General features: G+C 44.6%; 1 protein-coding gene across 1 annotated transcript in view; it reads right to left on the minus strand.

Moving 5' to 3' along the window:
• The window catches only part of LOC119437129 (death domain-associated protein 6-like), a 168,246-nt gene that overhangs the window by 5,820 nt on the left and 142,299 nt on the right, over positions 1-20,127 (minus strand). Inside the window, exons 21-23 of the mRNA XM_049660305.1 lie at positions 18,800-19,289; positions 18,443-18,709; positions 4,065-4,190 (exon numbers count right to left, since the gene is read on the minus strand). Coding sequence (XP_049516262.1) covers positions 4,065-4,190; positions 18,443-18,709; positions 18,800-19,289 — 883 coding nt within the window. The remainder of the gene's footprint in view (positions 1-4,064; positions 4,191-18,442; positions 18,710-18,799; positions 19,290-20,127) is intronic.

Here is a 20,127-nt window from a genome sequence, read left to right on the forward strand (position 1 = left end):
AATATTACCCTCCAAATTTGCCAGCCTGTGGTCAAAAACGCAGTTGGAAAGCAATCTAGTGGTGGTTCACAAGCTTCATATTTGTGGAAGCCCAGGCATTGCCACAGATATCAAGGCTTCCCCGACTGAGCCAAAATTTATGTTGGAAAGGTTCACCAGATAAGGCCCTGTCCGCTCAACCGTGCTAAGTAAGTGTCATAACTGGAATCAGGAAAGGTGGTGCATTCAACTGTGCAATAAAAAAATCTGACTTTTAAAGATTTCTCGGGATGAGTGCTTGTAGGATAACATAAAATAATCCCACTGTCGCTCATTTGTCTCCTGGGTAAAGTGATATAAGCATACAGGTTTGTAACATACCAGTCAGGCATAAGAACCGACCTCAAAAGCAATTACGTCCCTTATGGTGCATCCAGACGAAGGACCGAATCCGGATTTTTAGCGGACGCGGGCAACTATGCCACGAACCGTCCAGCTGCAAGCGCATCCACACGGCGGACAAGGCCCTAAGCAGATGACAGCGCCACTGAGCCGGATTACTCTCGACCGCAGCCTCTGCGCTGGCTAGCAGCAGACTGGTTTGAGAGTTTCTTCCTACAAAATGGAGGCTAGCAAAACGCGACGTTTGGCCGCGATTGCTGTTGTTCCGTCAGAGATTGACGAGGACTTTGATTTGTTTCCACAAAAACGGCGTTGTTGGCGGAAAGACTGGATGGGAAGGAAAGCATTGGGGTCCAAAACCCAACTGTAGTCTTCTATATTTCTTTAAATCTCCAAGATTGTCTAGATGAAGGGTCGAAAACATGCTATAAGCCTGTGAAAACTCAGCTTGTGTCTTCTAGGCCACAATTTTGTAGCAATGCATTTTCCAATGCTTTTTTTTCCTTTTCGCGCTTTGTCAGTGGTCAGAGCAACACTAGCCCTACGTTATCAATGGAATCAGTCGGTTGTGAACAATGGATGATAAGAGTGGCATAGAATCGAGCGAAAGGCATAGCTACACAGTCAGAGCCGTAGTGTCCCACTAATGAGTACTACTACTGTAAAATTCCGAGCAAGCGCCCCCCCTCATGCAAGTCGAAATTACTGGCAAAGTTAGGGGGGGGGGGGGCGCCATCCCGGAACAGCACCAAAATTCAAGATGGCGACGACAAAATTTTACCACCAGAAAAAAAAAGTGCAGCGGGAATGGAATTAAAATTTTATTTACCGTATTTTCCAGTCTATAAGTCACACCTTTGTATAAGACGCAACCCCTTAAAACGGCAGTTCTTCTGGAAAAAAAATGTATAAAAGACGCACCTGTTCGTTCAGTAAGCAATTAAAAAAAAATTGTGACATTTCACTTGGTGAACGCGGGTCACGCGCAAGCGTATGGATGCCATATATTTCCACTCCAGGCGCACTTTTGCCGCCGTGGTTGGCGCTATGTACCGTATAAAGTCCAAGGACGATAACATCGTCCCCGCGCGCCTTATGCTGTATGTGCGAGTGAAAGCGTGTAACGGTGAGCCGAATCGCGCACAACGGAGGAAAGCGGGAAGGCAGCGCGAGAGGCAGGGGGGTGGGGGGCTTGCAGTCTGGTAGCAACTGAAGCGTGCTGTATCTTGACAGTGATCTGCAGATTCAACGACTTCAGGGTTGGTAGACTCGCAGTCGGCCTGCCGCCGCTTGCGTTGCTGCTCCGTCCTTCTCGCACGGCACTCGGGAACTCGATCACGAGAGGAACCTGGCACCTCGATATCGCACACAGAACGCATAGCAATTAAGTCAACCAGTGCGCTTCGCGTGGCAATAACATCGAATCCGATTTTGACGGCAGTTTTCCCGAAAAAAAAAAACGTACATAAGTCGCACAGTTCTATAAGACGCACCGATGAACAATAAAAAAAAACAAAAAACGTGTCTTATACACCGCAAAATACGGTAATATGAACTTTATTAATCCAAAGATTTGTTAGTGCTGTTTATCACTCTCAAAACCATCGAAAGAACTGCAGGAAAAGCTCATCGACGCTCCACCGGCTCGTCACTGCGACCAAAACATTGGTTATGCAGCTTCTGTTCCAGGCAAAATGATGTCCGCTAGAGCAGGGGTTCTCAGGTACGTTCATCCCAGGGAACCCTGCTAAGCTCTATAAAGTGCCAAGGAACCCCCCCCCCCCCCCATTTAACCGAATTATCGAGGGTATCAAGAAAACAAACAAATGCTGCACTACGTCAACACGCTTTTATTTACTCAATGAATAGTCAAATCTTGTTTCTATTTAGCACAAGACCAGTGCGGAAGCTGAAATTCTCTTCATCTCATGACTGATTAGCGCTAGCAGAAGGCCTCGCGACATCCTTCGTGGCGCGCGTTTTCATCTGAGACGCGCTTTGCACCAACGGGCGCACATCCCGATTATTTTTTCGCCCCTCAGCTGCTCGCCAACAAATTGTCCGTCCATCGCGATGTAGCCGGTGCTTTTTATCTTTGACAGCTTTGCACTGAGTAAAAGCGAAACTACTGCTTGCCGCAACCGCTGTCGACGAAACCGCAGCCGCTATCGACGCGATCATGGACGGCGACCTTGCGGTTCAGAAGGCAGGCGGCTGACGCACGCACCGAGTCAAAACGAAACTACCTTTCGCTGCAAGAAGTGCGGACGAAACTGCGGTCGCTATCGACGCTGCCACGGGAGGCGACTACGCAGTTGTGAAGGCACGCAGCCGACGCGCGCATCGAGTGAAAACGAAACTACTATTTGCCGCAACCGCTGCGGACGAAACTGCGGTGGTTATCGACGCGATCAGCGATAGCGACTACGCACTTACGGAGGCACGCGGCTATCCGCCAACGCGGTGTTACGCGCGGCGATAAACGCAAGAATAAAGGCTTTAAAGGCACAATTAGGCACGAAGCGCTTCGGCGTTGCTGTCAGTCACGTGCCGCGTACGATTGCCGCTGAGGACCACGGCGATGCGGACTGCGCCGCTTCGTTTCGGTTGGACGCTACGCCGTTCTTGCTCTTCTGCGGCGCGCATTTGCGGTGCTCCGTGTTTTTTTTTTTTTTTTTTTCCCTTCAACGCGCACGCTATCGGCACCTACCCTATCTACAAATATGAGAAAGGCGCATGGTGGTAAGCTACGGCCTCCGAGATTCAAGTGCGAAAGCTTAGGCGCACTGCCCGTTCTCAGAGGTTGGGTGGCTACAAGCTGCTTGCGTATTTATTGCGCAGTTCGCGCGTTGCTGTTACGCACTGTGATGTGCTTTTTGACACTCGGGCATGGGTAATGGACGTTCTTTGGATCAAGCGCACCTCGTGTTCGCCGTTTTAGACACTTGTCGGGAGCGGGACCAGGGAAAATTTATCAGTGGCTCGCGGAACCCCGAGCAGGGGCCTGCGGAACCCGTAGGTTCCGCGGAACCCACTTTGAGAACCCATGCGCTAGAGCAAAGTGACGCATAATGTTCCCATTATTAAAAACCATGTCCACAGTCAAACGTTTAGCACTAACGAGGGTTCTGATACAAGTGAAGCTCAGCTGCAGTGCATGGCCACTGACGGGGGACAGCAAACCCCGGCTCGGTCATGCTCGCATCGCAGTTGGCGGCGCCGCAATGTTTTCTTCATGTGAAATTATTGCGAGGAGAGGGTAAAGCGGCAACAACGGTAACAAAACATTGCTGCTTGGGAGAGTAGGCGGTTCGTTCTTTGAAGCGCCGTCTGCTACAGATTTGAAGTGAACCGGAAAGGCCTAGCGACAATATCGGTGGCGAGTGAACAACGGCGGTGAAGCTGCCGACTATAAAAATCTAGTAACGGTGGCCGAGTGCGACCATGATTGGATGAAACGGCGCATCGGGGCAACCCGGTCCGGTGTGATTTGCCAAATTTGCCATTATTTTCGTAGACTGGATGTGGCAGGCCAAGGTTACGTGGCCGTGGTGTGTAATAAGGGTGCAGCGCAACATAAGGGGGGGGCTCTTGCATGGGTGGGGGCACATGCTTGAACGGTATGCATTAAACAAACCAAAGAGGTGACATGTTTCAGCAGATTTTATTTAAGCCATGCTTACCTTTGACAATGGAATGGGAATCGCCATCAGAAAGCACCCTCGGTGAGCTCTCTTTGTCCTCAACACTGACTGGCGAGTCGACTTTTGAAGCAGCTTCAGCATCTGGTTCCTCCTCCTCTGTATCTGCTTCATATGCATTACAAGAGGAACGTCAGTACAGAAACTATATGTGTCATGTATAAACAACAGGGCTTTACAGGAGGCCATGGTTTAAAATTCAGTCCAGTTACAAGGGTCATACTTCTAACAGGACCCTGCAGCACATGTTGGACATAGTAAACACACCTGCTAGACATCTACATCTGAGCGAAATCATATTCCAGTACACGAAACCTGTGATTTTGCTCAGAAGGCCCTTTCTTTCCATTTACTATGAAAGTTAAAGGCAGGCTAAAGTTATCGTGTTCTAAAATTAGGTGCACAGTAGATTTGCATACACAGTGTTTTCTTACTTTGAACACAGAAAAACTGGGCAAAAATCTAGTAACGGTGGCCGAGTGCGACCATGATTGGATGAAACGGCGCATCTGAGCGAAATCATATTCCAGTACACGAAACCTGTGATTTTGCTCAGAAGGCCCTTTCTTTCCATTTCCTATGAAAGTTAGAGGCAGGCTAAAGTTATCGTGTTCTAAAATTAGGTGCACAGTAGATTTGCATACACAGTGTTTTCTTACTTTCAACACAAAAAAACTGGGCAAAAATGTAGTAACGGTGGCCGAGTGCGACCATGATTGGATGAAACAGCGCATCTGAGCGAAATCATATTCCAGTACACGAAACCTGTGATTTTGCTCAGAAGGCCCTTTCTTTCCATTTCCTATGAAAGTTAGAGGCAGGCTAAAGTTATCGTGTTCTAAAATTAGGTGCACAGTAGATTTGCATACACAGTGTTTTCTTACTTTCAACACAAAAAAACTGGGCAAAAATCTAGTAGCGGTGGCCGAGTGCGACCATGATTGGATGAAACGGCGCATCTGAGCGAAATCATATTCCAGTACAGGAAACCTGTGATTTTACTCAGAAGGCCCTTTCTTTCCATTTCCTATGAAAGTTAGAGGCAGGCTAAAGTTATCGTGTTCTAAAATTAGGTGCACAGTAGATTTGCATACACAGTGTTTTCTTACTTTCAACACAAAAAAACTGGGCAAGCATTAAATTTATGAGAGCATTAGAATCAGGTAAATATGGTAGCAGAGGTAATAGAACCAACACCCTGGAAATGCACTGGTACCAAATTCAATCTCTAGAGCAGGGAGAAATTTTTCAACAGTGAAGCTTTCTGTTCGAAAAAACCCATCGGTTTCCTTGTAGCCTTGCATATTGTCTGGCAAAGTTTACATGACACACGGCACTCAAAGACTGGGTGCTCATCATAGATTCAGCCTGGTCCTATATTTTCATCCTATGAACATGCCAACATAACTAGAGAAAGCCATAGAAAGGCAATAGACAATAAGTTAGTCAGCGCATTAGTTACAAGCTCTCTTGAGATACAGTCCAACTGCATGTACCAGCTAAGACAACGGGAGAATGATGTGTGTTCAACGCATTCACTATCCCCCAAGCTCTGCTGAAGCAGATGCTGCTACTAAAGGTGTCACTATTGGAATCACCATAGCGGTCATGCTGACTGGTCAAGTTAAAGTTATCCGGCGAAGGTCAATTTTGGGATCGAAATAGCGAAAGTTTAGGCCCATAGAAATGCATGGGCGCCGCACTTCAACACATAAAAGTGCGAAATTCAAAACTTTAAACACCTGAATAAATGCTTGCATTTACAAATTTACATCTTGTTAGATACGGCCAGCCAAGCATCTGCTACCACTGCTTCAGGCAAGAAATCACCTACCATCGCAACCACATTCCGAAGCTTTTGTGCGAGATAGTGGGAATTGTTGACCCAATGATACCGCACTGTGCCCCATTGATCTTCAGCAACCTGTGAACGAAAAGTGTGGGTGTGGGGTTTGTCGGGTGCGTATGTCGTTTGACGAGTCGCCTGAATGTTGACACCACTTCACTATCATTCTCAGCGAGTTCATTGACATCATTCCAGAGATGGTGAATCCCCTCTGGAGAATCATCCTCTGAGAACCACAAGGAAAACTGGCTGCCACCATGACAGCTGGGCTGACATCGCGTGCGAGGGAGTGGATGACATGCGGGGAGGACCCAAAACATAACAGTCCCTTTGCCCTCCAGTGGGAAAACCCGGAGTGAGGATGTGTGAGGAGGATTCCTGAGACTTCTCGCGAGTAGCGCTCGTTTTTCTGCTGTAGCTCTCTCGAGAGCATTCATGTTTCTGTTTGTAATTTTCCTCTTCCTGCCTGCAAATATGTAAAATAAATCAGCAGTTAATCTTTCGTCCTCAAGCGCCTACATCCCTTCAGCACGCTTCGACATCTCTGGCCGGAGAGCATTGGAGGTTAAGGACACTGATCTGGCAGAGAGCTACCACGCATCCAGGAGAAAACCTTCAGACCTCTACTGAAATCAAATCACCGAAGATTATGAACACAACAACCTTAGAGAAATGCAAAATATGTAAAAATTTTCATGGTGGTTACATGCCATAGTTTCAGTTTTTTGGTAGTTGTTGCACTGCATGAGTCTTACTTTCATTGTTCATGTTCACCCTCTGGTTATATTTGTAATCAAAACATGCTTAAGGAAGGTCTCTGTTCTGTATAAAATGTGCATGTAACTAATTGCACAAATACATGGCTTTGAAAGACCTGCACACATTGCATCTCCAGTGCAATTGTACAACTCAGGAACGAAAGCACTAACTTCAAGCAAATGGCTTCTAAACCACAGTATTACATGTGCACTATAATTGAAAATCCTTTAGTACAAGACTTGTGCAGATGGTACATGATGGCCAACCTCTGGGTTGTGTCCACTACAGTTAGTTAATTCAGGTTTCATGGCGCAAAAGCGACAAAGGCCATGCTGCGCCAGCCACAAGGTATTAAATGTAAAAATCCGGCTTCATCTAAAAACTTGAACAAGTCAGTGAATGGCACTAGCGGATCATCTCCCAATAATGAGGCGGGGTGTAAAGGTATGTGTAAGTTATACAGATTCTGCAAAAGTTTCCGTCTGTATGTTTCTATATGTGGACATGTCATAACAATGTGTATTACTGTGAGAGGTTCATGACATTTATCGCAGGTTGGCGGGTCTTCTTTTCGAAGTAAGAAATTGTGTGTCAGATGTGTGTGCCCTATTCGAAGTCGACATAAGATCACCTCATAGAACCGTTGCTGGTGACTGCAAGATTTCCACTCGCCAAGCAGGGGTTTCGTTATGTGTAGCTTGTTGTTAATGCAGGAGTCCCATTCTTGTTGCCATTTTGATGTCAGGGCTTTACGAATTGCTCGGATACTGTCTTTGTATGGAATTTTTGAGTGAGTTACGTCTTTGTGAGCTGCCATGGCCGTGCATCTATCTGCCGATTCATTCCCTGGTATCCCAACATGGCTAGGGACCCAGCAAAATCGTATGGTTCGTCCGTATTTGTTATTAACAACCATGTTTAAGATATCGCCAAGCAGTGGTTCACAGGCGGATTTTAAATTTAAAGCTCTGAGTGCACTCAACGAATCAGTGTAAATGACAGCACTCTTCTGTTTGTCGGTGATAACTTTGTTTACTGCCGTCCATATAGCCTTAACTTCGGCGGTAAAGACTGAAGCAGAATTATGTATTCGAATGCTATTTTCCCAATTTTCCGTTACGGTTCCCACACCCACGTAGTCTTGTGTTTTAGAACAATCTGTGTAAAATTCTGTGTGATCTTTATATTTGTCTTGAATAGTGCAGAACTCTTGCATTATGTGTTCTTGTGGGGTGTCCTTTTTCTTTAAGTGGGTTAGTGTCCAATCACATAGTTGTGTAAAATCGCACCATGGGGCCAGTCTTTGCGGCCTTTCAGCAACCTGCAGGACCTCAAGAGGAATGTTATAAATCTGACAGTATTCCTCATCTCGTAAGACAAGTGGCCGTATCATGTTCGGTTTATTTGTGCAGTGTAATCGAGACTTGCATTGTGTTACGATTTTGTAGCATATATGTTGTGGTGTTGACCGAATTCTCAGTACATAGGAAAGGGTTAGTAGTGCTCTACGGTGCTGTAGGGAAGGCTCATTGCAGTCAACGTATAAACTTTGGACAGGCGATGTTCTTGTGTCCACTACATGCCTGTCACAATACGGCCCGTAAATGCACTACCTTGGTTTTCTTGGATGGTTTGAGAGGCAATTTTAAACTTCTGCCAATTAAGCTGGTCCATTAGTCAGCAACTACGCATACCATAAAAGCAAGCTGAAGGCTCCTCTCACGACATCAATAGTGAATGCAAGCAAACATTTTTTCAATTTCAACATACAGAAGTAGTATGCAGCCACACATTGCAAGCACAGCTCCAAACACTTAACTGTGCCAGTACAAAAAGGAAACACTTATACTGTGTTTAAAATGCAAATGTTGTAGAACATGCAAGTTCAAACCTCCTTTACTGCTGTTTGTTGTATAGTTTTTCTCATGTCAACGAATCCACCTGATGTTATTTAAGCACAGTTGCAAGAAAAATATCTGGCTTTAAATTCGAAGTAGGAAAAGTAGGCACCTAACCGCAGGAATAAACACTAACCGCTGTTGCACTGCGCGGTGCCATGCTGTTTAAAGTCACACCCCACGAAACACCAAACCTCTTTAAAATGTTTTGGAACGGCTACAAACGGCTATAGACGTCTTGGTCTACGACAAGACTGCAAAGAGAATTTCTTCTAAACATAGCCTAAGAGCCTGAAATATACTATGCAATGAAGCAGAGGCCGCCCCTGTGTATGTGCCGACTGAAGAGGAAGACGAAATATCGTGTCGTGATCGCGAGTGAGCCCCATGCTACGAAAAGCCCTTGCAGTGCCTACCTTTACGTAACGTTCTTGCAACGTTATCGACGACAATAAACGTCGTCGCAACTAGTATATGTTCTATCTGCGGTAACAACTCGCTACTAGTGTCACCAGGGTCTATTTTGTTAAACGCATTCAGAATGTCTAACTCAAGAACTTTTTTAGATGTTTTTATCTAAAAGTGCACAAAATGCCAAACAGAATGTTAAGTTTACAGTTACCGTCGGCGTTAATGAACAAAAGATGCCACAGATAAACGAACTCATAAGACGCAACACAACAAGGTGGCTTCATTGTTGAATTTCACACCGCAACTTCAACAAAGGTGTATTATTGTTTTCAATCCAGCGCGCACACATGACGCCTAGAAACCATTATTCCATGCTCGTGCAGCATGCAGGGGCTGACAGCAGGAGCGAAACGCCGGTGTCAAAGTGATCGCATCACGATGGCTGTGATCGCAGCGTGTCACAGAGCAGACACCGCGGTGCAATCACTTTGGCGGACAGGCTCTGAATTTGTCAGGCATCCCATTCCACGCTGGCAACACTGGGAGGCAGGAAGTTTAAAAAAACAGTCGCTGGCATATGCATTGTCTCGTTCGTACATTGTGCTAGTTGTGTGCCGTTCTAAGCTGTTCTTTGCATTTATTTGATATCAGCTGGAGTCATTTAGTTGTGCCGATGCTGTTTGCCCTGTGTTTTGCATCAGTGCTTTGTGACATCGGCTGTATTGTGTGTTTTTGCAGACAGCTTACTACCACAATGGCTGGATCTACGTTTGCCGCCTTCGTTCTCGATGCCCCTGTGTACGTCGCACGTTTGGGTAGCACTTTTTCCAGCAAGTGAAATACTTTGCACTTTGTTTCTCGTCAACATTGTCCGAATTTTTTGGGTGTTAACCGCGACAATTATTGATGGTTGGGCTCTTCTGCTTTGCCGGTTTTTGTCAGCTTTATTTTTATACGAGGGTTCCGCTTGTTCATAGTCTTTCTGGTTAACGTAGCGTGAAATACCCGAAGGGAGTGCATTCAGAAAGGACACACTGCTCATAATCATAAGCCAGACTGTGCTCGCCCTATCTTGTGTCCTTTTGTTCTTGCATGGGTACGTTACAGCGTTGCGCGCGCACGCGCATCCAGTTTGTAGCGCTCCCACCGCAATGCTTACTTGTTTTATACAATACCAAATGCAGTCAGCTGCTGATGTAAAAATTGTTCTGGTGCTTTAAAAATAAGCTGCAAAACTTGTAGCCTAGTATGTGCTTCATCTGAGAGTGCAATCACGACTGCTCGTCGTTTATTAATGAATAACTGTGGTTCACCTCATTTGTAATTGCATAACTGTCTTTCCAGTGACCTGATGCTCTCTTATTTTGTTCTTTTCACTGTGTAGACGTCTGGACATCTTGTCTCTTGGTGCTAGCTGAATGGCAGGACCTCAACATTACCAGTGTAAGCCATGGGTTCTCAATGTGGGTTCCGCATAACCCAGGGGTTTTGCAGGTCCCCCGTTGGGGTTCCGCGAGCCACTGATAAACTTTCCCTGGTTCCGTGCTCGCCAAGTGGCTAAGACGGCGAACGCGTGGTGCGCTCGATCCAAAGAACCTCCATTACCCATTCCCGAGTGTCAAAAAGCACTATCGCATTGCGTAACAAGAACGCACAAACTGCGCAATAAATCCGCCAGCAGTAGCTTGTAGCTGCCCAGCCTCCGAGAATGGGCAGCACGCCTAAGCTTTTGCCCTTGAATCTCGGAGGCCGTAACTTATCACCACGCGCATTTCTCCAGTTTGTAGATCGGGGCCGATAGCATGCGTGCTGATGTATATGTCGGAGGATTACAAAAATAAATGCACGGAGAACCACCAATGCGTGACGCAAAAGAGCTAAAACGGCGCTAGCATCCAACCGAAACGAAGCAGCGGAATCCGCATCGCCATTTGTCGTAAGCGGAAAATCGTAGGTTAAACGTGTCTGACAGCAACGCCGGAACGCTTCGTGCCTAATTGTGCCCTTAAAGCCTTTATTCTTGCGTTTATCGTGGCGCATAACACCGCGTAGGCGGCTGGCCGCATGCATTCATAAGTGCGTAGTCAACATCCATGATCGCGTTGATAGTGGCCGATGTTTCGTCCGCAGCGGCTGCGGCAAACAATAGTTTAGTTTTGACTCGGTGAGCGCGTGGGCCGCGTGCCTTCAAAACTGCGCAGTCGCCATCCATGATTGCATCGATAGCAGCCGCTGTTTCATCCGCACATACTGCAGCAATGCAAAGCTGCCGAAGATGAAGTGCACCGGCTACATTGTGATGGACGGACGATTTGTTGGCGACCAGCTCACGGGCGACAAAATAATTGGGATGTGCGCATGGTAGTGAAAAGCGTGAATCAGATGACGCCCTCTTGGCGAGCGCTATATAACCAGTCACGAGATCACGAGAATTGCAGCTTTTGCACTGCTGTTGTGCAAAATAGAAACACGATTTGCTTATTCAATCAGTGATTAAAAGCGTGATGGCGTAGTAAGCATTTGTTTATTGTTTTCTTGATACCCTTGATAATTCGGCATTCGGTTAATTCGGACTTTTTTTGGTCCTGTGAAATCCGAATTAACGAGGTTTTACTTCTCAAAGTAGAGTCAGCACTAATTCTGAGCTCTTGTAATGAAATGTTATAATTAAGTGTCCCCGTGTGAAAAGCACTGAAAACTGTCATTCTTTCTCGGCATATGTCTTGGTTGCAATGCTGTGTTGTCTTTGCGCATAACTACTGCACCCACTTTGGACCACGTGTGTTGCACGTCGCCGTCAAAGTAGCCTGCTGAACACCACTGTTTGCCCCAAACATGTGGCGCGGTAAGCCTAGCCTCTTAGCCTATTAGGAAGGGGGCAGGGGGGGGGGGGGGGGGGTTCCTTGGCACTTCATGTATTTCATGGTAAAATATGTAGCATTTAGCAAACGGGCATTTAAAAAAAAATTTTGCAGTGGTCCCTAATCAGGTGCCACTATTATTCTCAGTTTCTCAGCACCAGTTTACAGTTTACTTCTACTACTACTTAGTTTCCGTAAGCCTTCCAAGACTTAACTGTAGGTAGTCAATACTATGTAAGAACTCACAAATTAACTCTGTAGTGTCATCATTCACCAGTATTTCATACATGAATGAAATTTTGCTACAACAGTGTACGTTGCACCTTGCTTCCCCAATGCGCAATTGTGTTCAAGCCAGTATGTGACGAGTTCTGTATTCTAAAAGGTTTTCTGTGTGATTTAGTTTCTTTACACAAATTTACTGTACAGCATCAGCAAGGAGCCTAATTTCCGATCTTTGTGTGTGCTGCAGGGTGTATGCTTTGCTGCTTGGATTGATAAAACATGGGCCGATGCTTCCAAACAAGAACGAACTTCCATTTGGCTCTACCATTATCAGTGCATGGCTGGCGCCTGCCGAATGAATCATCGCAGGTAGGTTGTGCAGACTATTATTTAACCTTACTCTGAGGAGATCGCACACTGATGTGTGATGGCGCATATGTCTGAGATTGTGTTGTCACATGTGCTTGTAGAACAGGCATGATGCTGCAGGTTCCAGCAGTCTGCAGAGCTGCTGTGCAAAAATTTTTTCATAACTAATTTTACCTGTGCTGTTTTTTTTTCTTGTCATTTATTTCAATAGTATCAATCAGAGGTGTTATTAGAATTTAGCAACTTATTTTTCTTGGCCCTCTGACTAGGCTGCCACGTTTCACCTTTCGCTAGGTGGTGGTGGTGAAACTTTATTTCCGAAAAGGGTCCTGAAGGACACCTGACTGTCGCTAGGTGGACCATTACTTGAATACAGTTTTTTGTGTGTAGTGGCTTATCAACTGCTAGTCAATGCAGATGCTCAGAATTACCTGAGGCAATAGATGCACTGATCAACTTGCAACCTCTACAAATCACTTTGCACTTTCTGGAGCAACCAGTATGTTACTTCTAAGACAAGGAGCAATGTTCTCGTTTGGTCACATGATTGGATACAATTTTGAATGAGGTATCATCCAAGGTGACGCATTATTGGTGTGAGGTATTGCCCTAAGCCAATTAGGGTCAGATGAAAATATATCAACAAAAGTGATTGGCCCAACCCCAGAAGCATTGCATTGAGATACTTTATAACCAGTCCTTAATGTGCTACCTGCTTAATCTGTACTATGTCATGTTTAAGTATGAAAGAAAGGCAACAGCTAGACAGTGCAAAATGCAAACTTTCTCTTAGTTTAATATAAAATGCGATTTAACTTTTTAATCAAGATAGCAAATCATTTAGATGCAGAATGGTTAACTGTTTTAAACCGATTATATTTTGCAGAGAGGCTTTCAGGCTTGTTTGACAAGTTAATAAGCGCCTTTTTAGCCACGAAACACCATATATTATTTGAAGGCATTTCTCTGTCTGAGTCTGCTCTGCATTTCAATAACTATGCGCCAGGAAATATACTAGTAATTTTAAGCATCATAACATACATACCTTAAGAGCCCAGTACTTTAAGATAAAGGAGTGCTTAAATTTATTTTTAATGTCAGTCAACCTTTTTTTGAGACATATTGCTAATTGAAGTTCCAATTTGCACATTCTCATTTCCTCTTGATTTTTTTTTCCTCGTCTGTGCAGGTTTTGCTTGCTTGTGTCTACAAGAACCTCCACGTGTGACCTGCTACAGAAAGTATTTGTGGGCAGCCAGTGCTCTCCTACAAAGACTAGCCTGCTCTGGCTGCGGCAGCAATCATTTTCAAGATCTATGCATGGCCACCTTTGCTACTATTTGTCACTCTTGTTAATTACACATTCTGCATTTTTTCTCATTTATTAGGTAATAAAGTTTGACTGTGTCACAAGGTGTGAAGTAGATGTCTTGCAGCATTTTAGCTTGCAGTGATGTTCTATGCACTGCACTACATGAAAAGCTCATCGTACAGTGTGTGTAAAAAAAATAACAGCATATTCTAATTATCTTTCAGTTCTGGTAACATGCAATATGCAAGGAATTCACTAAAGGATGGTATTCCGAAGAACTGGCCATTCTTTCTGCGTGATGCACTGCAAGCATATGGTGATACTTAACAAGGGGCACCCACAAAGTAAGTTACAATTTACTTTTAAATGAGGCATGGACATCAGATGAAAATATTTGTATTGCCAGATAGAGTGGTTCCCAGAGTGCTTTTGCAGATGTGAACCATTCTTTATTTTCAAGAATTCATTGTAGCCCAACATTCTATTTCGTATACTTGTGTAATGCTATTCTGCTGGCTGTAACTGATACCAGGATGTCATCTCTGCCTGAACCGCAGCATCACTGACAAAAATGTTTCCCTGCTAGAAACTTTTTCAGTTCGCAGGAGACCAGCAGGGCAAATTCATTGTAGCCCAACATTCTATTTCGTATACTTGTGTAATGCTATTCTGCTGGCTGTAACTGATACCAGGATGTCATCTCTGCCTGAACCGCAGCATCACTGACAAAAATGTTTCCCTGCTAGAAACTTTTTCAGTTCGCAGGAGACCAGCAGGGCAAAGTTTTGTCGACAGTGATGTGTTTCATGCAGGCGTGACAAACTTGTTTCAGTCAAATGAGGCACATTGACATGACATCAGCATAAAATACAGATCTTATTTTATATGCAACATAACTGTGACCGGCGGCATTCAATTGATTGTTCTAAGCGAAATGCACTAGTCGATCAATCGGGCTGTGCTACACTATTCCCATAGTTCACATCTGGAAAAACAACCTGTGCATCTCTCTATCCAAGAACATAAATGTTTTTTTCTCATGTCCATGCCTCACTTAAAATAAATTGTAACTGTGGACAAACCTCATGTTACTGCAGCCGCTGCCACAAACATTTGAGGGATTGTCTAATAATAGTCTTCAGTTGTTCTTGTCAAGATGTCCGTTAGCCAACTTTTAGTGTAACGTTAGCAAGACTTACTGAAGTACTTTTAGACGTCCACGACTACAAAATGTCTTGATCAAGACAGCTACTAGACTTTTGAACTATCCGTCGAAGACATTCTTTAGACATCAAATAGCTGCTTCCGTGTTTCGTGGGATGACAGGAATGAGCAATCTTTTCCAAGTTTGTTTAGCTACAATGAACCTGATAAGCAGTTCACTATCTAAAATGATCTGGCAACTTCAAGTTTGAACAATAGGGCTACGACCACAATTAGCAAGCAGGTGGTGAGAGTTAGACCGCACAGGAAACACAGTGCCTGCCATCACTTAAGAGCCTGCGTATTGATTCTATGGCTACATTTAAAGAATAAATAGGAAGATGAGCAGTGCATACTGCACTGTATAGAGTCAAATGACATCAGGTGTCCTGCTACCATGTAGTATTGCAATGCTTGAGCTATTTTACTTTTTACTGGTGATTGCTTCCACGAGGTTACCCCGTTATTATACTCTCATGCAAAATGCACTTGCTGTACCAGAACCTTCATGAACACTGTCACCACTTCTATAGGGAGACAAGCCGAGCATAATCCGGCCATATGTGTCCCACAAATAAGATGTTTTGACGTGGCCACACAGTGCAAATTGTTTCAGCACGCATGCCCAGATCACGCATCCAGCTGGTGAGACCCGAGCAATCCGAGATGCACATTGTCCTATTCTGCAGTGTTTTAAGATGGTGATGGGAAACAAAATCGAGCTGGTGGTCAACGCTGAAATACAGTGGCTACGATGCTGCTCACTTCATGCCACATGCTACAGGCAACAGATTATCGCCTATTAAAAGTGTGATTTAGACGGCACTACACCCTATATACTGTAAAACAGATACATAGTTGAAAATGTTTATCGCAATAGGGTTGGCAGCCGGGATAGCCGTCAATGCAGCTTGCAATGACTCGCGAGGACATTTGCTAGTACTGGAATAGGAAACTGATTGCAAACTGGCATTTCCACGCGAGACGGGTGAGCAAATATTGCAGGGAAGCTGCTGCGGTGGGCAACTACTGTTCGCGCGCGCTTGGCACCTTTTGTTCTTTACAAGGGATCTAGTGGCCAGAAAAGGTATCATACGATTGCAGTTTGGCAACGTACTGAACATTGGTGCAGAAATATCGCATTTTTCGAGAACGTATGAATGGATTAAAAAGAAGTGTAACTGTATTGATTTATTTTTTGTGTTCTCGATCCCGAACCTTGGCGCCATGAAATCATACATAACGGGATCGTATCAGCGGGGTTATACTGTATATAGCAAAAAGACACGAGCAGTGTCAGTTGACAACTGCGACCGTTCCATCACTATTGTATCTGTATGCTACTGAGTTGTATTTATTTTTAGTGGGAACAAGTTTTCCCATAAAGGAGTTTCTTCAATTCATCATTACCTGCTTGCATATATGTGCCATCCATGTGAGCGTATGCTTGAAAGTGGACTCGGCCATGCCATTATGCAAGTCAAATGCTGCTTTATCTATGTCAACAAAAATGGTTCATTGTGGCCCCGCACAGGCACTTTCAAGATTTCAGGTGCAGGAGATCGCCTCTCAGAATGACTACAGTTAATGAGGAATTGGCTGCACTTGAGTATTAAAAGACTTTTTAGCAATGGCTGCACACAGGCCCTAAGCATAAGCCAAAGTTAAGCAAAATTTGTATGATAAAAACATCATGCAATTGGAATAGTGCATCTGCATCTCAACCACTCTTTCCTTTGTCTTTTAACTCATTGCTTGAACTTTATGCGAGGGGCAGGAATTATGCCAAATAAATTTTATCACCACCAAATTAACACTGCCCTTGACAAGAGCACAGGAAAGTTGCTGCTGACAATATTTTTAGCTTATTTTATCCAGCACCAACTGACTGCTCATATACAGGGTGCGCGAGGAATTTGACCTGGTGACTACTTCTCAAATAGCAACAATATTTCCGACTAGAATTGAAATGTGCGTTCCAAATTTTAGTACATAGTTGCTTGTATGTCTGTTTTCTACGACCGATGAATAAAGCCACCTTCAGCCTCAACTGTTTACTGAATACAGCTTCTATAATGACCACATACTCAGATGAAATAGGGTGTGTTGATGTTGGTAAATGCTTCCACAAAAGTAGCCCTTAGCGAGTTTACAGCATGGTGTGGCTGTTCCTTAGTATCCCTCTCAGTGACAGTAGCGTACAGTATGTACAGTAGCGTAGCAAGTTTATAGTGGGAACTAGGGCGTCACATTGAGGGTGACGTAGCCGCAGAAGTTCACAGACTCATATATCACGCAGGCCCTGTGGGAGGAGCAAGCAAATAAATTACTTAGGAGTAGCACTCAATAATATTGTATACAGAAAGCTTCACTGTTTACTCTGCCACTTCAAGCTGCCCCACAATGGCCATAATTGGCTTTTCAGTGTTCTCAGTCATCATGGCTTCCACCTGCTGGACAAGCTCGACCACCTTAATGGCATCTGGCCACTAGCATCACACATGACCATTGGCTAAAGAAGGTAGCAATGTCGAAGTCGTTGTAGTCGGTATGTAAGACGACTAGGACAGCGTACAGCTTCATCTCCTGCATCAGATCGGAAACTGATACCTTGAATAAGTATGCTAGACAGGTGACAGAGAGGTTGGTGAAGATTGAAGTTAGGTGCCTACACAGATGCGAGAATGTTAACTTTTAGAGCGATTCAAAGCCGTGTTCTGAAATACCTCGTGCACCCAGTACAGTCGAACCCGGATACATCGAACCCACATATAACGAATTATTGTGTATAACGAACAGCAGTAAAATCCCCCTGGAAATTTTTAGATAAAATTTTTATTTTATATATCGAATTACCTATATATCAAACTTTTTGTGATCCCTTTCAGATTCGATATATCCAGGTTCGCCTGTAATTGAGTACACTCGCTACTTTACAAGGTTTAATTCCGTCCACAAAGTTCCATTCAGAGACCACATTTCTACACCTCCTCCTAGACTAAGGAGGCAGAGAGGAAGGCAGCGTTTATCACCAGTTTTGAGGTCAGCACTGCAAGAAGTACTTTATTTTAATTTTTTTTTCTCATAAAAAATGTGGAAATCGCACCATTGCAACATGGGCTCACTTTGTTCAAAAAATGCGAGGAGGTGGTGTCAGTACCTCAGTAACTTAACATCTGCCTTGCAAAATCAAGAGGCCAGCACAGTGTTCCCTTTCAAGTGTGCCCATCCATGTGCGACCATCAATACAGCTGGCAACCATTCAGCACCAGTGGAGTTGAAAAATGGCAATTGTAGTTACATTCAGTAAAAATGCTAAGGAGGTATCTATGAACAACACTTGCTGGGAGCAGTCATGCTTTGCAGAGCAGCCAGCTTAACAGAAATATGGAACTCATTGATGACTTTGCACAGTTAGCCTGGTACGTACAACACAGACTAAGCTGCACAATATTGAATGCATCGTAACTGCTTACCTTCACTAGAGCTTCTGTCATTTCCAAGGAGATCCTTTTCAGTGGACCTCATGTCTTCATCCTTGCAGTCTTCCCTCTCATCTTCACTGTCTTCATCTCCACTAGAGCTTCTGTCGTTTCCAAGATCCTTTTCAGTGGACCTCATGTATTCATCCTTGCAGTCTTCCCTCTCACCTTCACTGTCTTCATCTCCACTAGAGCTTCTGTCATTTCCAAGATCCTTTTCACTGGACCTCATGTCCTCATCCTCGAACTCTTCCCTCTCGTCTTCACTGTCTTCATTTCCACTAGAGCTGTCATTTCCAAGATCTTTTTCAGTGGACCTCATGTCCTCATCCTTGCAGTCTTCCCTCTCACCTTCACTGTCTTCATCTCCACTAGAGCTTCTGTCATTTCCAAGATCCTTTTCACTGGACCTCATGTCCTCATCCTCGAACTCTTCCCTCTCGTCTTCACTGTCTTCATTTCCACTAGAGCTGTCATTTCCAAGATCTTTTTCAGTGGACCTCATGTCCTCATCCTTGAACTCTTCGCTCTCATCTTCACTATCTTCATTTCCACTGTTTTCACCTTCACTGCTGTTATTTGATGTTGAAGACAAGTAACAGATGTCCTGGTTCCCCCGCTGTGGATCCAGTTTTGTCTTCTGCTCAACAGGACTTTCACTAAGACTAGTGTCGTTCTCAAGGAGACTCTCACGGGGGGCCCTCAAGTCATCGTCACTATCATCCTCATCTTCACTCCCACTGCCATCGCTAGGTGTTGGGGACAGGTCACAGGTGCCCTTTTCCTTTTCTTTTGCTTGCTGTTTCATATCCTCCTGCTTGGCCACGTACACCTCCATCACCTGCACATGCAGCCAAATGCTCTTAACGGGCAGGCAGAATAGAAGTCTCAACATGCTAACCTTAACTAAAAAAATATCTGTGCTAGTCTCTCGAATACAGTCGAACCCAGATATATCGAATCTGAAGGTGATCACAAAAAAGTTCAATATACAGGCAATTTCATATATACAATGAAAATTTCATATATAAATTTTCGACGGGATTTTACAGCTGTTCTATATACACAATAATTCATTGTATGTGAGTTCGATATATCCGGGTTCGACTGTATTTGCTGTTTAATAGCACATACAATGCAACCTGCTTTCTTTGCTTTGGCACTTAAAGACATTTTTTTTCAGGGCGGGAGGGGGGGGGGGGGGGCGGCGTTTACAATTTTAAAGCCATGTTGAGACCATTGCAATAATTCCAAAAAGAAAAAAATTACGTGGTTTGTCGCACCAAAGCAACAGACAGGCTATGGGGGATGGTGCTGTGGAGGGCTCCCCAGATTAATTTTGACCACCAGGGGTTCTTTAAGGGCATCTAAATGTAAGTACCTGCCTGTGTGCGTCTTGCATCTTCCTTTCATCCGTGTCTTTCGCACTGCTTTAGCATTACTAATGTTGAACCAACAATTTCATCCTGGTTAAGCACACGAGCACTTTTGCCCCATTCAAATGCGGCCGCTGCAGCAGGGAAGCGAGCCCGCAGCTTCGGGCTCAGCAGCAAAACGTCACAGCCCTTAGACACTGCACCGGGCCCAACAATTCTGACACAGCAATTCTGGAGTACAGGCCAACTGCTGCAGAAAGAAGCACGCAGTGTTCAGCACCAATCATGTGAAAAAACTTATTC

This window comes from Dermacentor silvarum, chromosome 1 (genome assembly GCF_013339745.2).
Source record: "Dermacentor silvarum isolate Dsil-2018 chromosome 1, BIME_Dsil_1.4, whole genome shotgun sequence".
Taxonomy (NCBI): Eukaryota; Metazoa; Arthropoda; class Arachnida; order Ixodida; family Ixodidae; genus Dermacentor; species Dermacentor silvarum.